A 25,310-nucleotide genomic window follows, 5' to 3' on the forward strand; every position below is an offset into this window, starting at 1 on the left:
CCTTAGGAGGTCAGGAAGGCAGGCCAGGTGTCTGGGTTTGTGTCAGGGGCAAGAGCTTCAGGGAGCCCAAGTTGAGCAGGAATGAAAGGAAATTGCCAAAACGTTCATTTTCAGCAGGGGCTCAGATTCAGACCAAGGAGGTCACTGGCTTTCTCCCTCTGTTGCCGATTACCGGCAGCCCAGCCATGCTCTCCTGAAAGATCACAAAGCTGAGAATCTAGGCAATGGGAGACAGTGTCGAGGACACTGAGTCACTTCTCAGGGGCCAAGGGTTTCCAAGTCCCTAACACAAAGCAGACCCTCTGAGCCTACTTTCTCCAGTGCCAAAAAAATAGGTAAAGCCACAGCCTCAACTGAGGAAAAACTGCACAGCCAAGAGCAAAAGATGCTCTCAGATGCCCCGTCAAGTTACCATGCTGCATTCTGCGGGGGCAGCGCGCGCATCACCACTGTCCAAGCCAGGCTGCTCTCAAGCAGGTCCCATGCTGAAATTCTGGCTGCAGTACTGAGTAGCTATGTGACTTTGGCACGCTACCTAACCTTCCTGAGCACCAGCTTCTGCATCTACAGATGGTGCACAATGAAGACCAAACGTCTAAGGTTGTGATGAGGAGTCAATGAGATTGCACATGCTCAGCACAGCTTCAAGCAACAGAAATGATAAATGGATTGTAGTTCAGTTTGTATTTCTTCACCTATTCGTGTGCCGGCAGTGGTTGGGGTGGGGGGAGCAGTGTGTGGAGAGCAAGGTTCGAATGAGACACGGACCCTTCCTGGGGATTGGAGCCACATTTAGGGGTTGCCTGGCAGGGACTAGGTTTACAGTGTGAACCCCTTGGTCCATGTTGGAAACACTGGAATGCCTGATTCTACTTAGCACTGTTCTCAGGCCTTATGAGAGGACCCCTCAGAGCAGTCCTTCAACCCTCCTGGAGGCCCCCTGGTATGGATAAGGCAATGGTTTGGAGGTAGAGCCCTGGTAAGGATTTAGGAGGCCAGGGTTGGAGGCCCAGCTCTGGCACTACTAAGCTGTGTGACATGGAATAAATCACTTGCCCTCTCTGGGCTATGTCTGGTGTCCTCATCTATAAAATGGGTCATTCGTCCCTGAATTACCAACTCACAGACTGGTTAGAGGATCAGATAATGATTCAGATGCAAGAATGCTTTGGAAAGCATTAGCTGTCTGATGAGTAAATCTATTAAAACTGAAAGGACTATGGGAAATCCCTGTAACCTTCTGTTCAATTTTGCTGTGAACCCAAAACTGCTCTAAAAAAGTCTATTTAAAAAAAAAACCCGGGCACCTGGGTGGCTCAGTTGGTTAAGCAACTGCCTTCGGCTCAGGTCATGATCCTGGAGTCCCGGGATCGAGTCCCATATCGGGCTCCTTGCTCAGCAGGGGGTCTGCTTCTCCCTTTGACCCTCCCCCCTCTCATGTGCTCTCTCTCTCTCTCTCATTCTCTCTCTCAAATAAATAAATAAAATCTTTTAAAAAAAAAAAAAAAAACCCTGGATTCTCTAGCAAAAACCCTCCAAAGCTTTTAAATTAAGCAATATAATACGAGTTCAAATCCTAGATTGCAACGTGCATGATTCTGGGCAAATGAGTTAACCTCTGGCACTGCCAGAGGCTTGGTTTTTTCTTCTGCAGGAGACAGGAGCCCCGAGGCAAGAGAAAGGCAGGGAATAAGCTGTCAGATACAAGACAGATGAGATAAAGAGATGAAGCCTACCAGCCTCCCAAACCCCTGGGCAACACATGGAGGAGGGTTCCCCACCTGACTGCGAGCTGAGGTGGGGGCTACGTGTTCCTTTTGCATCCCCTGCACCCCTTTGGATCTCAGCTCCACCCCAGGTAGATGGTGAGTCAAGTTCTGCAGAGACTGGTCCCTCTGCCCCTGTTGCCATGGCGCTGCAGGACAGCCTGGCCAATCAGGGAAGAGACGGGTATCTGAGCCTCTGTTGCTAAAGCTGGAGCAGGATGCCTGGCCAATGGGAAGAGCAGCAGAGTGGGGCCACCATGGAAACCTCAGCCCCAAGGTTCCAACTGCGTTTTGTCTCCATGCCTCATTTGCAGGGGCGGCGGGGGGGGGGCGGCGGTGTTAGGCTGGGTTTTCTGCTTTCCTTTTTGGCAAAGAGCATCTCGTAGCCCCGGGAGGACATTCAGGAGTCACAATAGGGGTGCATGACAAGACACATCTTCGAAGAGTCAGAAAGGACGCCAAGCTTAGCACAGCACAGCTTCGGATGTTCCCTTCGTTATGCTTTCCCCATACGCTCAGTATCACTTGCGTCTTTGATCTTAGCCCATCCCCCTGGATCTACCTAGCCCCATCTGTCCTAAGAAATGGCTGTAGACTGCAGGAAAAAAAAACCCACCCCCCAAGTAAGAAAAGGAACACAGGGTTTACCCCCAAAAGGATGCTCTTCTGTCCTGTAGCTTTGTGGCTTGGCACAAACTGCCCCACCTCTTCCTCCAGGTGCAGGGTGTGAAGGAGGATCGAGACCAAGGTCAGACACAGGTGCTGCCCCTCTCTGTCAAATTTGAAGATTGGGCAAATGGGCTCTGTGATTCCTTTCAGATCTCACATTCTAGACTTAATGCTCTTCAGGCTCTGAAAAAGCAGATCTACAAGGAATAACTTTCCAAGGGTGGGGGGCCTGTAAATGGTGCCAATGGACACAAATAAGACTCAGGCTGCTTTGTGCCCTTAAAATGCCAGACTAGCAAGGCCATCGGTGTTAGAGCCGAGGCCCAGAGGGGTGCAGCTGCCCCCTCAAGGTCACACGGCTAGCTAGATGCAGAGCCAAGGCTAGAAGCCCTAACTCCCAGGTCCAGCTCTTTAGCTTGTAACGTGCAACCTCGTTAAACCAGCCTTCTCACCCCCGTGCAGGCAACCAGGGAGCTATGCATGCCCATGCTGCCACACCCCTTATTTTGCAAACATGGGCATAATAACTTCAAGGAAAAGTGTGTCCAACCTGTGCCCCACTGTCTCCAGTCCTTCACTCTGTTGCCTGGCAACAGTTCTATCCAGAAGCCTAGGTGTCATCCTAGAGACCACTCCTTCACCCTCATCCTTCCCACCAAACCTACTGCCTGATCATTTCATCTCCTAAATGGCCTTTGAGTCGCCCACTACTCCCCTGCCCCTCCCCCCACTGCTTTCCCTGGCTGAGGTTCCATCATGAATTTCCTGGACGGCTGTTGGCTTCTCACAGGCTTCCTGCTTTTGCACTTGCTCATCCCATCCCCCACTTTCATTTTCTGTAACCACAGCCAGACAGTGTTTTAAAAATACAAATCTGCTCATGTTACCTGAGGCTTGCTTAGAGCCTTTAAGTATAGTAATCAAAATCCTTAACATGCCCCGGAGGCCTTCATTGTCAGGCTGACAACCCCAACTTCATCTAGCCCTTCCATGTGCTCTGCTCTAGCTGCCTGGAACATTCTCACCCCTACCACACCCTCAATTCTTCTAGTTACTCCTCCTCACCCTTTGGCTGTCTGTTCAACGGTCACTTTCTTGGGGAGCCTTTCTTGGCCTCCCTGAATCGGTCACATTGCCCTGTTACAGGCCCTCCTGGCACCATGCACGCCTTTCATCTGTACCATATTATCACAGTTGCCGTTTTACACTTGTCCATGTAATTATTTGATTCATATCTGTTAGCCCTGCCCCACTTGTCATAAGCTTCAAAAAGGCAGTGACTTTTTCTTGTTCTATGCCTTAAATATATGGATGAGCGGATGGATGGATGAATGGATGGATGGATGATGGATGGGAGCATGGATGAATGAGTGTAGAATGGATGGATGGATAGACAGGTGACTGGGTCTACGTATTACTGGATGATAGGTGGGTGTATAGATGGGTGGGTGTATGGACATATGGATGGATGGATACTCTCATTTTCCCCAATTTACTTAGAACTAATCATATCTCCCTCTATTCTGTGGCTAGCCCTTCTTCCCCTTATTCATCAACATACACCAAGCATGTCTGATGTGCCAGGAATGTGCCCACAGTGTTGTCAGAGCCCAAGAAAAGAGGGATCATCATGCCCTTGCAGCTTATTTTTTATGTGTGTTTTTTTATTTTTTGAGAGAGAGAGAGAGAGAGTGTGTGTGTGTGTGCAAGGAGGGAGAGGGGCAGAGGGAGAGAGAGAACCTCAAGCAGGTTTCACAGCCAGCACGGAGCCCAACATAGGGCTCAATCTCACAACCCCTAGATCATGACCTGAGCTGAAATCAAGAGTCGGACACTTAACCAACTGAGCCACCCAGGCGCCCCTGCCCTTGCAATTCAGATATTCATAGCTACTTCCAGTTAACACTTACTACTGTGTGCCAGAGACCACTGAATGCTCTCCTCCTGGGAAACACACTCCTTGCTCTCTACTTATCCAGAGCCTAGCGGTGCCTCAAGGGTCAATTCTTCCCTGATCATCCAGCCCATGCCTGATCTCCCATCCTCAGAACTGCCCAGCACATAAGTCTGGGCCACTCTTGCTGGTCCTTGCCCATAAACTACTTCATATTATCCTTTCTCTGTGAGTCTCTTCCTCTCCACCAGACGCTAAGTAAGCTCCCTGGGGACAAGATTCACATCTCAGGGAAGGCCAGTCTGTGGGCTGGGCATTGTAAACACACTCCCTTATATAATCCTTGCAGGAGCCTGAGGGAGGCATGATTACCCCTATTTTCAATAGGAGGAAACTCTTGCCTGAGGTCACACAGATAGTAAGTGGTAAAAACGGTGCTGAAACCAGGTGGGTTTGAATCTAAGGCCAAGGTCCTTAATTGACATTCACCCCCAGCCTGAATATTTTCTCCAACAGCCCCGGATGTAGCCGCCCCCCCCCCCCCCCCCCACCTGAATACTGCCTGGGTAGAACGGCCTGGCCTATTGTTGAATACTCACCTGTCAAAAACCTTATTCTAGGGGTGCCTAGGGGCATCTGCCTTTGGCTCAGGTCATGATCCCAGGGTCCTGGGATCGAGCCCCGCATCGGGCTCCCTGCTCTGCGGGGAGCCTGCTTCTCCCTCTGCCTCTGCCCCTCTTCCTTGCTTGTGTGTTTTCTCTCTCTCTCAAATAAATAAATAAAATCTTAAAAAAAAAAAAAACAACAAACTTTATCCTAAACCGGGGTGAAGTTTGGGGTCACTTTGTAGCAGTTACAGACAGGCACATTTTGATTTTGCAATTGCTACCCAGTGACCCCATTTCTGCCCCCTGTGCAACCAGAACAAGCACGCCCCCCCTTCCACACGGCAGCTTGTCATTAATTTACAACCAGCTCTTATGTCTCCCCTACGTCTTACCGTCTTCGGGGGTGAGGGGGCTGCAGAGAGAGTACTAATCTGGAACTAGAGAGAGCCTGGGTTCTCATCCTGGCTCAGCCACTGTCCATGGACCAGTACATTTCAAAACAAAATTAAGTAGGTGATTTGACAAACAAGGGCATTAAAAAACAAAACAAAACAAAACCCTATCACCACCTCCCATCACCCTCATTTCATAATAGAAAGGGCATCCTGACACATAAAGTAGGGCAGACAATCTGAGAATTCATTTAGCTTTATGAAAACTCCCTACATTGTCCCCATTTCTCTCATTTCACCGTGTCCCGGTACAGACCCTGTGGGGGACTGGCCCAGGTCTACAGCCTGCAAGGACCTCTGCTCCAACCAATTAAAGAAAACGCCATCAGCCAGAAAAACAAGAACAGAGCCCCCTGCCATCAGGACACAGTTTCGAGAGGGAAGGAAAAGCTGAACATGTCTGGCACCATGGGTAGCGGAGCTCAGGAAGCGAGACAGACTTCTCCATTGTGTCACAGCCTCATGTCCAGGTTCTGTCTTGGCTTAGATGAGCAAAGGCCGTCCCTACCCTTGTAACTCTGTGGGCACCCCTGAAAGCATGTGGCAGGCAGGGGCTGCCCAGGACCATGTTGCTCACAGGTGGAACCTACTAGAAGTCAGGAGGACTGCTGCGGCTGGAAGGCCGGTATAAAGCCTGGTCGGTTCTGAGAAGACAGATTTTTCTCTTGGGGCAGATCTGTGCTTGATCTGATCAAAGCCTCCAAAACAAAGGCCTCCTTGCCACTCATTCATTCTCCTATTTATTTACTGTTTATAGAAGGCCTACTGTATGCAAACCTGTGCTAACATCGGCAGGGTGAAGGTGAGCACGGAATGACTTGGTCTCTGTCCTCATGGAGCTCAGAGTCTATTAGGAAAGGCAGATAATAACCTAAATGTAGGGGATGGGTGCAAACGTATGCGTGTGCCAAGTGCTGGTGCAAAGGCTCATGCTGCCCCGGGAGCGTGAGAATAAGGGAATTACGCTCGCCGGTGGTCACAGAGGCTGGGGCGGTCATGACCAAGCTGGGATGGGAATGAAGAGCAGGCATCGACTGACCAGGTGAAGGAGGAGGGAAAGCAACTACCAAGTGCCTGGTGTGGGACGAGCATCCACCACGGGAAGAGCTGAATGGGGCCGGTGGGACCGCACAGGGGGAAAGTGCCAGAAAAGATGTGCAAGAGGCTGAGGCTAGAGAAGTAGGTGGGGGGCTCACAGGCTAGTTAGAGGCGCTGCGTCTTTTTCTTAATTGAAATAGGAGACCACTGAAGGGTACTGTAGGCAAAGTGGCACGAGGTAAGTATTAATACTTGACGGCAGAGAGGGAACACCTACCTCCTCCAGGAGGGAAACTGGGGTGGATGTTGACCTGGCTTTGTGCTGATCACTTTGCAACACAGACACATAGTGGACCATTATGTGGGATGCCTGAAACGAACACGGTGTATTACATCAAGTATATATCAATTTAAGAAACCAGTGATGCAGGGCACCTGGGTGGCTTAGTCGGTTAAGCATCCGACTCTTGATCTCAGCTCGGGGCTTGATTTCAGGGTCGTGAGTTCAAGCCCCACGCTGGGCTCCATGCTCCGTGTGGAACGTACTTAAAAAAAAACCAAACAGTGATGATGGTAGTGATGGTGATAATAATACTGATAAAACTAATAATAGAGGGGCGCCTGGGTGGCTCAGTCGTTAAGCGTCTGCCTTTGGCTCAGGTCATGATCCCAGGGTTCTGGGATCAAGCCTGCTTCTCCCTCTCCCACTCCCCCTGCTTGTGTTCCTTCTCTCGCTGTGTCTCTCTCTGTCAAATAAATAAATAAAATCTTTTAAAAAAAAACTAATAATAGAGCTAATGTTACTGAACGCTATGTCCCACACACTGCTTTAAGATTCTTTATGCATCGGGCACCTGGGTGGCTCAGCCGTTAAGCGTCTGCCTTCGGCTCAGGTCATGATCCCAGGGTCCTGGGATCGAGTCCCACATCAGGCTCCCTGCTCAGCAGGAAGCCTGCTTCTCCCTCTCCCACTCCCCCTGCTTGTGTTCCTGCTCTCGCTATGTCTCTCTCTGTCAAAAAAATAAAATCTAAAAAAAAAAAAAAGATTCTTTATGCATCCATTCATCCAGTCCTCACGTTTGCCCTGTGAGGCGGGCACTATTAATATCCCTGTTTTACAACTGACAAAACGGAGGCACAGAAAGAGTAAATAACTTGCCCAAGGTCACACAGCTTGTAGGTGGTAGAGTTGGCAGATAAGGGAGTGACCTCTGAGCACCTAAAGAAACTGCTCTCGTAAAAAAGTCAAAGGACCGGGAAACGCTGTCCTACAAGAGACGGCTGGGGACAGCAACCTGTAATAAACTTGATTTGAACAGGCACTCACTGAACACCTACCATGTGCTATGTATTCACACTGAGGTGAGTACTAAGGATTTGGCAGGGACAAAAAACAGTCCCAGAACTTACATTCCAGTGTGGAGAAAAGACAATGCACAAGTGGGCAAACAATGCAGATGATTTCAGTGACGAAAAGGGCTGTAAGGGAGAGATAACAGGGTAGTGTGATGGGCAGTGACAGCAGGGGGTGGTGCCTCTCTAGACAAGGAAGGCCTCGCTGAGAAGGCAGCAGGTGACACCAACAATGAGAAAGCAACTAAGCCATGATCTTGGGAAGACGGTTCCAAGAGGGGAGAGTCGTGCAAAGGCCCCAAGGCAGGGGCAACCTTGGGGTGTTCACGGAACAGAGAGAAGAGACGCTGCATTGTTCTGAGTGAGCAGGAAGAAATGAGAATGGAGACAGATGCTTCCAGATGCCCAGGCCCCATAGGGCCTTGTGGGCTGTGCAAAAAGTTGGGATTTCATCCTGAATTGATGGGAAGTCACTGGAGGGTTTCAGGCAGGGGAATGGCACAGCCTGTTCTATGTTTAAAAGAGAGCGTGTTGGCTGCTGTGAGAAAAATACATTCTTTGAGGCAAAAGAGGACGCAGGAGGACAGTCAGGTTGCCGCTGCATCAGATGAAGGTGGAGGTGGTGAGAAGGTCAGATTACAATATATTTTTGCTAATGGATTAGATGTGGGTGGAGATGAGGGAAGGAAATACAGAATAACTCCAAGGCTTTCCGCCTGAAAAACCGGGTAGATGATGGTACAGTGACTAAAATGGGGAAGACTGTGGGAGGAGCAGGCTTGGGTGGGAGCCGGGAGGACACAGCTAAATCAAGAGTTGTGTTTTACACACATCCAGTTTGTCACCCTCTGAGAGCACTCAGGAGAGGCTGAGAAGACAGCTGGACAGACAGGCTGGAGTTCAGAGGTGGGGTCGGGGCTAGAGATCTCAGGTTGAGACCCACGGGCATGGTAAGGTGGTGGTTAGAATCACGGGACTGGGTTGCCCGAGGAAGGAAATGCAGAACAGAGGTCCAAGGCCCACAGCCCGGGATCCTCCAGTGTGTGGAGACTGGACGGAGCCATGGAGACCAGCAAGAGAGGGTGAGGAAGGTGGTGAGTGAAGGAGACCACAAGGAGAGTCCAGCCTGGCCCAGCTCTCCGCTAAGCTACCTTGTTGTCTCAGGCAAGTTGCTCCCTGTCTCTAGGCCTGTTTCCTTTTTGTAAATGGGGGCAGGGGGGGTGGTGGCCCTACCCATCGCTGAGGTGGTTCCCCTTGGATCATTGTGTGATACTCCCGTGGCCTCTTGACAGATGAAGAATCAAAGCTCAGGCTTGACCACTTTGTTTCCAGGCCTTCTACGATGGGCTCTTGCTGGAAGAAATACAAATTACAACAAAACAGGGCACCTGGGTGGCTCAGATGGTTAAGCGTCTGCCTTCGGCTCAGGTCATGGTCTCAGGGTCCTGGGATCGAGTCCCGCATCGGGCTCCCTGCTCCTCGGGAGCCTGCTTCTCCCTCTGCCTCTCTCTCTCTCTCTCTCTGTCTGTCATGAATGGATAAATAAAATCTTTAAAAAAAAAAAGAAGAAGAAGAAATGTGTTTAAAAAAAAAAAATACAACAAAACATAGCCCAAAGCCTCACCACCGAGGGGCAGGGGCAGGGCAAGGTTATGGGACCTGGAGTTGAATCCAGATCTTGCCATGTGCCAGCTGGGTGACCCTGATCCTTACAGGTACTTATCTGTACAAGGCAGCCAATAATACCCACGACGAGGGGTTGTTGCTAGAAATAAACCAGGTGGCAAGCCAAGCACCCCACACAGCTCCAGGCATGTGGTCAATGCCACACTTCCTTTCTCCTTCAGGAAGATTTCTTCCCTGAATCAGAAGAAAAGGACTCCAGAGGGGCTCTACCCTTGCCGAGCAATGCAGCTCTCCGGCCGCTCTCCTGCCACTCAGCCCTGGGGCCGCCAGCTCTGTGCCGCCTCTGTTCCTCACCTGCATGGCAGGTGGAGTCTGCCAAGACTGACTGGTCAGCCGGCTGGAGCCTGGGGCCCTGTGGGGGCGGGGAGGCAGGAGGGGGGCATCCGCTTCTAGGGCTTCTAGGGAGCTGGGCCTGGAGCCTGGATTCCTGGCCCGGCTCGGTCACGGTTAGACTAATGGCTACACTTACCAGGCATCTCCAGAGTACCAGATGCCCAACTAGCGCTTTACCTGAGGGTTTTTCAGCAATCCTGCTTGCATGGTGAACATATTCTTATTGAAAAGATGAGGGACCTGAGGTCCAGAGAGGAGAAAGCCTTGTCTAAAGTCACCAGGCCTTCCAGATATTTCTCTTGAAGATGTGTCGAACAGGGGGGGACCCCCTTAAGTAGCCTATATCCTGTGTGCCCTGGTCTCTGCTTCCTTCTCCAGCCACACAGGCCCCCAGCCTCTGCCCAGGGCTCACCAAGCTGCTTTCCCTCTTAGGTTCTTCCAGCCGGGAACTAGCCCCCTTTCCTCCCAACTCTGCCCATTGCAAGCTCTGCCATTCATCAGATTTCCATGGAAATGCCCAGAAAGCCTTCCCTGGGTCCTAGACTAGGTTGGGGGCTCCCCTTTAACCTCTCACAGCAACCCCTCCTTGGCCTTTGCTGCACTTCTCACAACGAATTATTTCACAACCATAACGCTAGAGAGCTATGTAACATTTTGTTGGCCATCCTTCTCCCTCCTGTATCCACGCATGATACCTGGCACATAGACGGCTCTCGATGTTTGTTGACGGGAGAACGACCAAACTTGTGAACATGAATGAGAGAATGAACCACAAGTGAATCTCCCTCTTGCAGTGGTGAGCTAGCTGCGATTCTGCCAGGAGACAGAATACTTGTATAAAGGGCCGTCTCCCTCGGAGTCTAAATAACAGAACCTGGGAGAAACAGTGTCTTCCAATCATGCAGAGGCCGCCCAAGGAGGCACGCGCGAGGAGACCCCAAGCCGTGTGTGTTGGGAGGTGGACACCCAGCTCCCTGCATGGGTTAGGTCCCTAGACCAGGTTGGCTTGTCTGTCCCCCCCACCCCCAATCTCGGACCCCAGCGGGAGCCGCCAGTCTCCTGGTTCCTGCAGGAGATGGTGGCGAGGGGGTGGTGGTCAGACTTGCCTTGTGTCGCAAGGGGAAGTGCACCCCGTTTTACTTCTGCTTTGAGGCAAGACACATCCTGTGTGTCAGACCACCCAGGATTGCTCCTGTCCTAGCGCCAGCCACCAACTGTGGCCAGTGTGGAGACGAGGCACTGGAGAGCCTGGGAATGTGGCCCTCACTGCCACGTGGGGAGCCGAGGCCCCAAGCCCTGAAATCCCTCCTTCCGGGACTTGGCTGCCCCACCACGAAAGCCACCTTCAGTGGGCTTCTTGCTCCCATGCCCCCACTTCTTTCTCTCTAAGGGAAGAGCCCTGGGGGTGGAGAATCCCTGCGTTCAATCCCTCCCCCACCATGTGTGCGCTCAGTAACCTTGGCTAAGTCCCTCCATTTCCAAGACTCAGTTTCTCCTCAGAGGAGTGGGGGTACCACCACCTAGCCACTTCCCTCGGGCTGTCCTCAGGCTTCTAACACTCGGCCCATGGGCATGCACTTGCTTGGAGTTCACTGTAAGAGCGCTTGCTATTACCTTTCTTCTGCTTTCTGTCGCTCCCTTCTCAAGCTTCAGACTAGCTGGTGCTGGACCAGGTTCCAGGGACATCTGCCAGACACATCCAAAACAGAATGTTTGGTCTCCATGAGGGGAGTATTTACAGGCCTGCCTTAAAATTATGGTATATTTTGTGTGCCATTCGGACCACTTCACAAAGCCGATGGCATTGGGTCTTCAACTCCAATTCCTTGAGAGGCAGAAGAAACACCGTCCTTGCCCCACCCCCAAACTTGAGGTCCAACCAGTCAACTTGCTCAGGATCATGCAGGTAGTGGGCATGGAAGTCAGACAAGAACTGCAGGGACTCCACCTGGTTGTGCAAGGTCTCAAAATATTTCATAGAACTTAACCCCCCGGGGTCTCACACCCATCCCCCAGACTCAGCGTGGTTTTGGGAGCTTGGACAGGCTGAAACTGGAACAGGGTTTCTGGCTCACTGAAGAGAAAGGGGATAATGAAAGAGGATCATTCCCCGCCTGCCCCATCAGCGATGCCGGTTGCCTCCTTGGAGCCTGGGTATGTTTAAAGCGGGCTCTTCAGATTTAGGACCAGGAAGAGCAAAGCCTGACAGGTGAGCAAGGTGTCTTGTCTCTGTCCCCTCCTCCCTAAGGTGCGACCCCAGGGCCCAGACTGGCTCAGGGCTTCCCAACAGTGGACTGTTTGTCACTCTGGTTTGCACCCTGGAACTTGACAACACTAAGCTTCCCTCTGGAAATCAGCTGTTGAAAGTGTGGGCTGAGGTGGGCAGGTTTGGAGAAATTGCTCTCCAGTTTTCTCCCCGTCGGGTTTTGACAGTCACGTTCTCGTCTGGTCTGGTGCCAAAGCCGTCCTGCCCTCCAGAATCCCTTCCCCAACCCGTCCTCCTCACCCGCCCGGAGAACTCTTACACAGCCTTCAAATCCCAGGTCAAATGCCCCTTTCTGCAGTCTTCCCAGTTCCTCTGCATAGAATTAGGCCCCCTCCTCTATTTCTATAGCGCTTTACGTCTGTGTCCCTCCACCAAGAGTGCAGGGCTGACATGGGTTCAGTTTTGCATAAACGTTGGCCAAATGAATGAATTCAACCAATGCTAAATGAGCCCCTTTGTGTGACGGGCACTTGCAGTGGAGGACACAAGGATGAGCAAGATGTGCTCTGCCCTCAAGGAGGTTATATACTGGAGCGCCTGGGTGGCTCAGATGGTTAAGCGTCTGCCTTCGGCTCAGGTCATGATCCCAGGGTCCTGGGATCGAGCCCCGCATCGGGCTCCTGCCTCAGTGGGAAGCCTGCTTCTCCCTCTCTGCGCCTCTCTCCCTGCTCATGCTCTATCTCAAATGAATAAATAAAACCTTTAAAAAAAAAAAGTTCTATGTTATTGGAGAGACAAGCTCTATGTACAAGGAAAGAGAAACACAAGAGCCGTGCCACAGCATGTAAACACTCTGTATGGCCAGGATTCTAATCCTGCTTCTGTCCACAACTTGCAGTGTGGCCCTAAGCAGGTCCCTTAGCCACTCTAGCCTTGGCACCTAGCAAGAGTAACGGCTATAGGAGATTGGGCATGGGGCTGCCATCAAGAAAGGATTTAGAGCCCCATAATCAGGGGCAAGTGGCATGTATCTTTTCCTCCAAAGTCACAGGAAGGAGGGGCCTGCCATCTGGACCTCTTCCCCGATCAGAATCTAGTTCAGGGTGTCTCAACCTCAACACTACTGATGTTTGGGACTGAACAATTCTTTGTTGTAGGGGTTGTCCTATGCATTATAGGGTGTTTAAAAGCACCCCTGAGATGCTGGTAGAACTTCCTACAGTTGTGACACCCAAAAGTGTTTCCAGACATTGCCAAATGTCCCTAAAAGGGGGGCCAAAATTGCCCCCAGTTGAGAACCGCTGGCTAGCACCTGGTTCTCCTCCAGTGCTGTATCCGACGATCTGGAAAAGGGGTGGGGGTTTTGAGAGAGCGTCAGGACGAAAATCTCACAGGCTTGCCTCTGGCAGAGCCCTGCCCGCCCTCTCAAGCTTGTGTCTGCTCAGCTGCTGATGACACACAGGATGAGGAGAGGCAGGACATTTTGCCCTACTATAAAGGGGTGCCTTTCCTATGACAGCGCCTGGTCACACCTACCTGTTGCTCCCAGACTGCAGGGAAGAGAAGAACCCAGAATGTGAGCTACTGGGGTTGGATGAACAAAGACATTAGGAAAATGTTTCTCTCCCAGGATGCCTTGGGCTTAAAAATAAAATTCTCTCTTTTTAAGAGGCACATGAGTATTAACGGGGAGAAATTGGGCCTGGATAAGCAATCTGGTACAATCCACAGTGTGCAGAGAGGGGGTAAGGGACTCAGCTCCCATCCCAGCTGCCACCAGCCACCTCAGAGACCGACAGGGACTCCCATCCCCTCTTGGCACTCAGCTCTCCTGCCAGTCGAGGAAAGATCTGACATCTTGTGATCCCCAAGGCTTCTCCCAGACTCATTGCCAGAGGAGTTCAGATGAAAATGTCAGGGCTCAGAGAGACGGGTTGCTGGTGGTCATAGAGCCACAACTCCCACCCACCCCTGTGCTTCCCACAAGGGTGGGAAGAGATTTTCTTCCTGAAGGACTATGTGCTGATTCATTGAGGAAACAGATGAATCTTGCTGCAGCCAGAGAAGCAGATGGAGAACAGATCTAAAGACTGGTAGGAATGAGTCCTTGGCGTCTGGCTTTGCCCCCACAACCCGTGCATCCCAGGCCAGGCACTGGGCAAGCGTGTGGCATGGCCTGAAAGCCAGGAGCTGCCCAAAGCACATGCAGGCTGAAGTCAGGGGCTGTGGGGCTGGAAGGGAAGGAGCAGACAGGGCCTTCCGGAGAGGAGCCTGGAGGTGAGGAAAAGCCACCGGCCCCCGCTCAAAGTCACAGCGTGCTCCCAGCAGAGCGCCTGTATGTGAGGCCACATTCACATGTTACACAGCATCTGTACACCAGCAGGGCTGGACCACACACAGTGCAGTCAGCTGAAAGGAATACGGGACCCCTAGCCAGAGCCCCAGGTCCGAGCAGTGGCGATGCCTCACTGACCCAGCCGAGGGGGTCAGCACAGCAGGCCAGGCTGGGCTCTGGGGTCCCACAGGCCTGATTCCCAGCCCTGCTGTTAGCTGTGTGGCCCTGGGCTTCACTGCCTGGGCCTTCCACTCTCATCTGGTAGGATGATGGTTGATAAGATTACCCGATGCAGTGGCACGTAAAGTACCTAGGCTACATTGCCCGGAACACAGCCAACACTCAAGAAATGGAGTGACTGGGGCGCCTGGGTGGCTCAGTCAGTTAAGCGTCTGCCTTCGGCTCCGGTCATGATCCCAGGGTCCTGCGATCGAGCCCCGCGTCCGGGTCCCTGCTCGGCGGGGACCCTGCTTCTCCCTCTGCCTCTGCTCCTCCCACCCCACTCGTGCTCTCTCAAATAAATAAAATCTTAAAAAAAAAAAAGAAAAAGGAGTGACCATTACTATATGTACCTGAAATGTCCGGGCTCACTGTAAATTGGCTTCTATTTAGCTCTCTGTCCCACTATTTCCTATCCATGCTGGCAAAGCCTCACAGACTTCCTCAGTGTGTCAGGCGTATACCATGTGCTTCTTCCTTGTAATACCTCAAGTTTCCATTTTAATTATTTTGATGGGTCTCTTCCTACACAGGGTATATGGGCTTCCATGCCTATCCCATGTAGTACTTGGCAGTTCCTGGCCCAGCCGCGTGGGCTTTGGTGGTCCTGTGCCTTCGGCAGCCCCGTGCAGCCGTCTGTCTGCTGTCAGATGTCATTTCTCTCAGCTGTCAACTATGTTGCCTTTCTGTGTGTGGCTTCTAATCTGCTTTGGTCTAAGAATCAGATTTCCAGGCTAGTTGGAGCTGCGTGTAGAGTACTCAGGGAGAAGCCCAGAGAAGGAATCTGGAACAGGGTTTCTCAAATGGACCACTGAGAGCAGAGTGTCTGTTTATAGTGGAGAGTCCCAGACCCCCCCGAATCAGAATCTCTGGGAGAGGCTCTGGAATCTGCAATTTATGCAAACTCTTTCACACGGGAGCACTAGAGAACACAGCTACTACTTCTGCTTTGAAGCCTTCTTGGCTTATTTCCATTCCTTTGGTAGAGGGGAAGGGTGTTATGCTAGCTCATTTCTTTTCCCATCAGGTTTTTCTGCATCTCACACTCTGTGTGATTCCCCACCCCAGATTCATTTCTACATTCAGGAGGCCGATGGTGCTCCTCAGGTGTCCGAGGGCCTGGGTGCGCCCCAGCACAACCACAAAACTGAGAAATGTCTCCAGAGCTGCTCAGCTTCAGGCAACAACCCTGTTCACGACGAGAAGGGGCCAGGGTGGCATGGTCAGAAAGCCCTCTTCCTGCTCTTGGCAACGCGGCACCTCTGACAAGAGAAAAAACTTCTCAGCAGAGGTTCTTGGGACCTAGATAAGGCAGAACGACCATAGCAAATAGTTAGTGGAGTACAGACCTCTGGGCCAAGTGGGGACACTGGGCTCAGCCTCTTAACCACTCTGACTCCTATACATCCCACCAGGTCCAAGGCTACTTCCTCTTTAAAGACTAGCCTGTCCACTCCAGCTCTCTGATTATTCCCTTCTCTAAACTCCCGGGGGTCACAGAGTCTGGGGCAATTTAACAGTTGATGTTGAGGGAGGGCACAATGTTCCAGCCACTGTCACGCTCTCTACCCACATTCTCTTGTGTGGTTTTCAAGACCCTGGTGGTGGTACTAGTGTCTCATTTTACAGATGAGGAAACTGAGGTTCAGAGAGATGCAGTAACTTACTCAGACTCACATGCTGGCAAGTGGCCCTGCTAGAATCTGAATCCAGCCACTTGCCTCCTACGCCTGCCCTCTCAACCTCCATACTACTGACTATAACCAAATGCTTAGAAACACACTGGGCCTGGGAACTGGAGGACTGGTCCTTGTCCCGGTGCCACCTAGAGCCTAGGACAGGTCACTCCCTGTTTCCTTAACTGGGAGAAAATGAAAGGGTTGGGCCAGATCTCCAAGAACCCCTCTGCTCTAAGGCCTTGTCTTACTGGACCACCCTCATCCCCGCTTATACTGGGGTGAGCCCAAGGCATGTCATGCCATGTATCTGGGCCTTGATGCCCCATTTCTGAACATGAATAAGCGCCCTCCATGACTTAATTTAGGGAACCAGATTGGTGATTGCATCAAGATCCTCCTTACAGTCCATGTGCCCCTCCTTTGTGCTGGACCCTGTGAGGGGCCCTGCCACGTGTACCTGCTCCCTTGGTCTCACCAGCTCACTCACTCGACTCTCAGTGACTAGACAGTGTGCGAGAAGAAATTCTCAGCCTACGGGGCTGAAAGGGGTCAGCAAATAATTACATTGTCACAAGCAGAGAAGAAGAGCAACACTCAAGAGAGGTGTGTGTGTGGGGGGCGGGGGTTGGGAAGAAAGGTGAGGACATGTCATCTCTATTTAACCCGTGAGGAACCACACTCAGGAGACAGAACATTCCTAGCTCTCACAGCGAAGAAATGGCAGAGCTGGGATTTAAACCCAGGTCCTCTTGGCCCCAAGCTTCCTGCCTTTCTCTCTCCACCAAGGAATGGTTATTCATGTTTATACACCTGGTGTGGGGCGTCCAATCTGCACGCACACATCCCTCATGTCTAACCAAATCACACATTTCCCCAGGCTGGGCTCTCTCCGCATTTGGGCAGCAGGCATGGAGGGAGGTGGGTGGGCCTGAGGGACGGGTGATGGTGGAGTTGAACGAGGCTTGAGTTCTACTCCCAGATTCTGGCTTGGACAAGTGGGTGGAAGGAGGTGCTGCTGGTCAGAGAGGAAGAATGTGGGGGAACTAGGATTCAAGGGCATAGGTGTTTCAGGCCCAGCTCTGAAGGGTGAGTGGCTAGCATTCTACTCTCTAAGCCTTCTTTTCCCGGGTCATTTTTGGAAGAGAGGAGGGCGGAAAGTAGGATACTGAGGACCACACATGTCTGTGCCACACGATCTGAGCCGGACAGGCCAGTGGCTGCCACGTCCGGCAACATCCAGCAGGAAGCTGGCTCAGAAACAGGGCAAAGAGGACTTTCCATCTGGGAATGTCAGAGCCGCCGGCGTTCGTTTACTGCCTGCTGGGTAGTAAGTGCTTTCATACACCTCTGTCTTCTGGTCCTCTCACCACACTAGCAGACAGTCTCCCATTTTATAAATGAAGGACGTTGACGCTTAACAAAGAGTGAAGGTTTGTCTGAGGGAAGGGAAGGTGAGAAAGGAAAAGAAAATGGGATTTTATCAGGGACCAGTTCCTCACCAGGAATCAACCCGTGTGCTTTCACCTATATTAACAGATGCATTCTCTCAAAATATCTACATGTAGCACAAATAGCTCCAATTTATAGATGAGGAAACAGGCTCCATTAAGTAACTTAAGAACCCCGTGCGGGGAGATTCAGATGCAACACCCAGCGCCTGGCCCTTGAGTCCAGAGTTCATTCATTCACTCCACGTATTCAGCCAACATCATTTCTCCAGCATCTGCTATCATGCTGCACATTTAGGAACAAAGAGATGAACAAAATAGGCAAGCTTCCGTCATGCTAGCGTGGAAATGTGCCGAGTGTTGCCGGGGAAGTACAAGGTGCTGTGGGAAGACCTGACAGGTAGCCCACTGTGCTTCTCTGGAGAAGTAACACATGAGCAAAGAGCTGCTGAACGATGACCAGGAGTTAGCAAGGCAGAGTGGGCCTGGAGAGGAGGAGTGTTCTCAGCAGATGGAACAGCATGTGCAAAGGACCTGAGCCGCTAAAGAGTTTGTGATGTTCCAGGTGGCTGGAGGAACAGCCCGGGACCAGATTGTACATGGCTACGTCTAAGATGTTTGAAGTTCAAGTACCCAAAGACGTCTAAATAAGTTTAAATAAGTGGCGGGCACAATCAGAGTGGTTTTTAAATAAGACTGTGAGTGCCAAGTGAAGAATGACCTGGAGGGAAAGCAGAGATGGGTTACGGGGCTCTCCTAGCCATGCAAGAGGAAGAGGAAGATGAAGGAGGGCTGCGCTGAGCTGGGCGAAGCAGCAGAGGGCCTGGGAAGAAGTGGGTGGATTCGCAAGCTACTGAGGAGGGAAATCAACAGGGCTTGTGTGGAGGGATTGGGGGGAGGGGGGTGGCAGTACCTGTCAGGTCCCCTCTATCCTGCAGCCCCTCACCCCTACCACCAGCAGGTTAGGGCAGGGTGCTAAGGTTGAGGCACCATGCTGAATCTTATCCCTTTAAGAAGTGGGTTCTAAACCTTGGAGTCAATAGACTTCCTTTTTTTTTTTAGAATGCCATGACATCCGCATGCCACACCTGGGCTCACCCACTTAGCAAAGATTCACTCCGCCAGCACAAGCCTGCGGCTGCGCCTACTACTATCTGCTCTGCTCACCAGGTCTGAAAGAAATGATTTTGCTCTTGCCCAAGGGCCTGTGAAAAGACATCTTTCAGAAAATCCACAGCCAGACTCTCCAAGACAGTGAATTCTGCAGTTCTCCTCACCTTCTGTGGCTGCCTCATTTGCCACTATGTCCCTGGCGATGGGGCCCGACTGCCCAGCCGAGGATGGGACCGCCGCTGCCAGGAACCAGCTGGGGGCCAGAGATGCTGCATGTGGCACTTTATTCCTGCTTCTGATATGTACAGGTATATACAGTTGGTGTGAGCCTATGGTACACTATTTCACAAAATTATCTTACATCCTGTGCACACTTTTGGGCGGGAAGTGGCAGACGGCTCCGAAAAGCCCACGGCTGGCAGAGGGAAAGGATGCTCCCAGGAGCCACCCCCTCTCCAAGGACATTCATGGGGGCTGCTCACCCCCCGCCCCCAGTACTGAGGTCCTCCCACGGACCATCTGGGCCTCCCACCTGCTCTCAGCGCTCGTTTCTTCCTGAGTCTTTCTCCTCGAGGGGAAGAACATTTCGTGGGGTGGGGTGGGGTGGGGGAGAACCAGTAGCAACGGCCCCCACTCACCGGCAGGGGCACTGCCGCCTGCCGCCCAAAGCCCGCCTGCCCCTACTGGACACGGACAGCAAGAGCCAAACCCTCCCTGCGCTTGGACCCGGGCGCGGCCTGGCCTCATGGGGCGCTGGCATGCATCTTCTCCAGGCAGCTTGTCCAGAACGTGACCAGCCGGTTGTCGCGGTTGATGCAGAAGTCTGTGAAATCCCTGAGCAGCCGATCAGCAAACTTCTCGTCCCCCGTGGCGCTAGAGCGCCACGTCTTGGTCAGCATGGTGTTGTAGGCCCAGTTGTAGCCAACCCGCTCCTCACAGAACATGCTCTGGCTGGTGGAGCTCGTGGAGTTCCGCCGCCGCCGCTGCCCCGAGAACTTGCGCCTGGAGTAGGGCAGCTGCAGGAACACTGTTCCTGAGGAGCAAGGGGAGGCCCCGTGTCACCGCCACAGGAGGGCCCCCCCTCCCCGGGCGGCTGCGGCGGCTTGGCAGACACAGGTTCAGTGAAGGGGAGGAGCCCCCGTGCACAGGCTCCCACCGCAGGGACCCACCTGCCCCACATTTCGCCTGGAGAGTCTCACCTGTAACGTGGATGTACTGAGGCTTGTTCTCGGCAGGGAAGTTAAAAGCAGAGGCGGAATATTTATCTTGCACAAACCCAAACCTAAGGACAGGAAGACAGATTTATTTAGGGCCTTCTTTTTTTTTTTTTTTTTAAAGAATGTACTTTTTTTTAAGATTTTTTTTTTTTTCTTTTTACTTGAGAGAGAGAATGAGAGAGAGAGAGAGACCACATGAGAGGGGGGAGGGTCAGAGGGAGACGCAGACTCCCTGGTGAGCAGGGAGCCTGATGCGGGACTCGATCCAGGGACTCCAGGATCATGACCTGAGCTGAAGGCAGTCGCTTAACCAACTGAGCCACCCAGGCGCCCAGATTAGGGCCTTCTTAGATAAAGGGACAGGGGGAGCAAATGTGGCCAAGAGGACTTTCTGACAGCCTGAGCTACAGGGACCTGGGAAGATCTCTTTCAAGACAGAACATTCAGGCTGCTTGTTTTCCCTCACCAGACCTCCTCCTGCCAGGCCTCCAGTCATCTCCAAGTGGCTGAGAACGCTCTCACCAGCTGCACTCCACACCCAGCCCTGTCTCTGCCCTCTACCCCTCCCCCTGCATGCTCCCCAGCTGTCCAGTCAGACCATCCCTCTGGGGACTGTCGCCCTGTCCCCTCCCGCACCTCTTCTCTGCCTCTCCCTGGAATCCACATCGGGTCCGACACCGTGCTGGGTGCCCATCCACATAAGGAGAAGGGGAAGGTGCTTATCTTAATTCACCTTAGCCACACCTCTTTCCCTTAGGTTCTCCCAGCTAAGCACATAGTAGGTTCTCAAATAAGGCTCCAAATTGAAATAGAATGAATTATCTTAATTGAAATCCTCTTCTTAAAAATGAGGAACCGAGTCTGGGGCTCTCGGCTTCGCTGTTCCATTCTGGAAATGGGCAGGAGGAGCCACTTTTCATCTATGACTTATTCGATTCTGCTTCTCATCTATGGTTTGTTCTATTCCGGGTTTTTCTATATCCATCATACACATTTATTACAGCTCTACCTGCTAAGTGCTGAAAGGACGTGTTAACAGATGTGGCTCCCGCCCCGAGTCTGAGAGGTTTATGTAATGAAGGCAGTGATGTCGGCAGAACTGAAGGAGGTAAAACACCTGTCTCCTTGCGTTGCGTCCTCTGTATAAGCCGCCAGCTTCACACTGGCTTTCAATAATTACTTATCAGAGAACACATGAAGTCAAGGCAAGTTACATGGATCAGTTAACGTGCATAGCAAGCCCCAACATCTATAGGCTGATTCTACCACGTGTAGGAATGCCTCTGGATTTTGCCTTCCTTTCCCTTTACTTTTCAACCAAGGCTGTTTATTTACTCAGCATGGATCAGCCTGACCAGATTCTTGCCTCATTTCTTCCTTAGGTCACCAGGGAAGACCTTTAATTTTAAAATGGCAATTGAACCCCACGGTGCTTGGCCCCCCTCACTGTCCACTTGGGGAGCACTCGAGCCAGGACTACAGTGAGGGTGGGGGTGGGGGGCACCCATCCCACCAGGTAAATGTGAAGGAGGAGCTGGGGAGCCACAGCAGGGGGGCCCAGGGAGGCTGGACCAGTTTCTTCTTTTTTTAAAAGATTTTATTTATTGGACTAGTTTCTAACTCTTTCAGAGATGAAACTTATGGGCGGGCTAATGTTTCATTTCAGAGCCACATTCCACCTAGAGTTCCATTCTGTGCAAAAGCTACTCTGGGCAAGGCACTTTGCTGGGTGCTGTAAAGGGAAACAAAAATGAGAAAAATGCATACCCTTGCCCTCCAGGGGCCCCTAGATTAGGATAAAAGATGGACAGAGTATGTTGGGAAAAAGGGAAGGAGGGATCGAGAGAGGAGGGACCTGGGAATCTGGTGGAGCAAAGTAGTGGGGGTTTAGAGGAGAATGTGTTAGGGGGGAGATATAGGTGAGTTCGGTGGGTCTAGGTGGGGAAGAGAGCGCAGGTTTAGGTGCAGGGACACGCAGCGGAGTCCACGCAGTGATTTGTGGGGATGGGACAGAAGACAGGAAGAAATCGAAAGGCCACGTCACGCGTGACATCTAGCCAGCAAAATCCAATCACCACCCAATGATATCCAAGGGAAGTGTCAAACCTGCTTATAACTCATCAGTTGGCTGGGGTCTTCCTAATGATAACTCCTGCCTACCCAGGGCTTCCTAGGTGCCAGGAACTCCGGAGAACCCTCCCAACAACCCAGTGAGTGGTGAGAAAACAAAGGTGAAGCAGTTCCAGAACTTGCTCACGGTTCCTCTGCCGCATGCTGGTGGAGGCAGAGGTAAGCCAGGCCTGTCTGCTTCCCAGATCGGCGCCCTTTGCCACCGACCCACTGCGCTCCCTACCTTCTGCCCCCAGTCGGCACCCCCTCCTGCTGGAAGGAAGAAGCCAGACTGTGGTGGGCCGGGGGCGGGAGCGGGGTGCAAGGTGGAGTGGTAACAGCTGAATACACTTGAATGAGGAGATGGCAGGACACTGCAGATGGTGCCACAAGAGGATTATGGAAGTGGGAATGGAGGACTTGCTACTGCCATGATTAACACGAAGCAGCAAATGAACACTGCGTGGTGCGTTCTAGAGACAAAGCTGGACTGGCCTGAGGGGTAGGCAGCTAAGCCCAGGGAAGCCCCTCCCTGGCATATATTCTAGTGCCTGTAAATACCTACGGACTTATCTATTGCTTTTTAACCCCCATTATCTTCTCAGCATGTGTCAAGGGGCTCTTGAAGCGTTTTAGTTTTTCATCTCATGTCATCTCCTGGACAGCTTGGCTCAAGGTCTAGTTGGAGGCTAAGGAGGGAGCTCTGTGCTTTCCCCTCAACTGGAAGAAGGTAATGTGGTCTGGAAAACAACAGCTACAGGGACTGGAGGGCTAATGCTTATCTTTGAAACCAAGGCAAAGGGTCCTGCAGGGTATTGGCAGCGAGTCGCTCTTTGGTGAACTAGATCCGCTTCCCCAGAAATGAAACAAACTGGGTTTGGGTTTGGTGACTGACGCTCACGACAGTCACTGACGCCCTCCCATGATGCCCTCTTGCTAGGGGACAAACCTGTGTGCTATGGCTTCCTGGAAAAGGTGCATTCGATCCCAGTACGTTTCCGGTTCGAAGCCTGAAAGGAGAAAAAAATAAATGCCAGGGTGTGATCCCAAGGTTTGTAAATCTCCCTGGGTCTGGCCTTCTGTACCCTTCACTTCTCTGGGCCATTCTTCCCCCTTGAGCTTAAGCGCGGCTTTCCACACTACCTGCTTTTGAGAGACCAGCCGCCGTCCCAAGGAACAAAGGTGCATTCTCACCACCCCTTCCCTGAAGCTCTATCAGGGTCTAGAAAGGCACTGAATTGGAGTCCTCAGCAACCAGTGTGAGCTACCAGAACTCGAGGTAAGACTCATTCTAATGACTTCCTATGCCAAAAGTGGAAAGGAACATGATATTAAAATACAAACAAAAAGATAAGCTTTAAATGCATGTTATCTGCTTCTAAGGAGAAAAGAAGAAAAAATTTATTACCCATCCTCCATTTCCCTACAAGGAAAGACAATAGTACAAGCTCCATTTTAGGGGTGGGGAAATTGAAGCAAATAAATATAAACACTATTTTTGGAAAAGTGATGGGCTGGGGAGGGCAGGGGAGCAGACGAGTGCCTCCCCCCATCGCCCACATCATGGTTCCAGCCTCACTCCTTCTGCAGTGCTGGTGTGAAGACCAAGAGCTGACGAGGAGGTGGAGGGCTGAGGCAGGCTGTCGCTCGGCAACAGGCAACGGGCCAGCGCTGCTCTTGGGACTGAGATGCTGAGGGCTGGAGGAGCAACTGCACAAGACATCCTGAAGAACAGGGGCTCTCTACTCTCTCTACATTTGGAATCTTCTATCTAGAACACATTTGAGGGCTCTCGGCAACCAAAGAGCAAACAAGAAAAAAGACTTTGGCTTTAGTAGGTAAAAACACAGCAGATCCCTTGTCAGATTTTTAAGCTTTTGAATCCACTGTTATCGGAAGGGGAGATAATAGGAAGAGAAGTAGCACAGGAGCAAGAAAAGTGATTTTTAGAGTCAAGGCCTTATTCCTTTAAACTAGGACTCCTTTCTTCAGCTGTAACCATGGCAACCAACAGAGGCTGCTGGTCCCGAAGCCTGGGTTACACCAGGCAGGGAAAACCAGCAGCTCATACAAAAATGTCCTCCAATGCCAGCCCTGCCAGCAATCCTGTGCGGTGACAGTGAAAGTGGAAAACCCCCAGAAGAGTCTGGCTGCTGTGGGGGAAGTGTCTCCCGAGCATATTAAAAACAGCAGCGTGAGGCGGTTGCCTCGCTGGAAATCATCAGATACGAATATAATCATGTGGCACTGCAGGACTGCAGTGGTCCTCTGTCAGCCACCATGAAGTTAAACGAGAAGGGGTGTGTGTGTGTGTGTGTGAAGAGCACTTTGTCAACTCTACGGGGCACAGGATCTATGGCCTCTGGTGGCTCTGTGGGGCCCACCTCGAACCCCAACCATCACTGAAAATACTGTGTCTATATAAAAATGTCTTCTGAGGGGCGCCTGAGTGGCTCAGTCGTTGAGTGTCTGCCTTCGGCTCGGGTCATGATCCCAGGGTCCTGGGATCGAGCCCCGCATCAGGCTCCCTGCTTTGCGGGAGGCCTGCTTCTCCCTCTCCCACTCCTCCTGCTTGTGTTCCTTCTCTGGCTGTGTTTCTGTCCGTCAAATAAATAAATAAAATCTTAAAAAAAAAAAAAATGTCTTCTGAGATGTAAACAAAGAATATACAGATGGGCCTCTGGAACACAAGCTGTTTGTACCACTGGGGCAGCCTGTCACAGGAAAAGTGCGGGAAGGTTTAGTGTGGCCTCCCTGACCTAGCGAGACCTCTCACCCCCCGGGCTGCTTCTCTTCTACCCACCATGACACAGACTTACACGGGCACGGGAAGAAACCATCTCCCTCACACCAAAAGTTCTTCCTTTCACATTTATAATTTCTATATCTGAGAAACGAAAGGGCTGCTGACGTATCAGCAGCAATTCTAACTTTTTGTTTTTAAAAAGGTCATTTGTGAGCTCACCAAGAGCTCTGTAGGGGCTATTTATATGTTCATCGAAATAAGCAATTAATTAATGATAGAAAGTTCTGTGCTGTGTGAAGACTTGTCCTTCGATCTGTCCTACACCTGCCCTCAGAGATCTGCTGGGCCAGGGTGGAGCAGCAGGGCAGCCCCGCCCACTGGCTGCTCCCGACGGACAGACAACCCCGTCCCAGGGAAAGGGTTGTGACCAGAGTCCTGC

General features: G+C 51.7%; 1 protein-coding gene across 1 annotated transcript in view; it reads right to left on the reverse strand.

Annotated features, from left to right (window-relative positions):
• Positions 1-17,621: 17,621 nt before the first annotated feature.
• The window catches only part of DEPDC5 (DEP domain containing 5, GATOR1 subcomplex subunit), a 125,095-nt gene continuing 117,406 nt past the window's right edge, over positions 17,622-25,310 (reverse strand). The window contains exons 41-44 of the mRNA XM_044921246.1: positions 23,075-23,135; positions 19,999-20,081; positions 18,964-19,832; positions 17,622-17,674 (exon numbers count right to left, since the gene is read on the reverse strand). Coding sequence (XP_044777181.1) covers positions 19,543-19,832; positions 19,999-20,081; positions 23,075-23,135 — 434 coding nt within the window. The 3' untranslated portion in view covers positions 17,622-17,674; positions 18,964-19,542. The remainder of the gene's footprint in view (positions 17,675-18,963; positions 19,833-19,998; positions 20,082-23,074; positions 23,136-25,310) is intronic.

This window comes from Neomonachus schauinslandi, chromosome 14 (genome assembly GCF_002201575.2).
Source record: "Neomonachus schauinslandi chromosome 14, ASM220157v2, whole genome shotgun sequence".
NCBI lineage: Eukaryota > Metazoa > Chordata > Mammalia > Carnivora > Phocidae > Neomonachus > Neomonachus schauinslandi.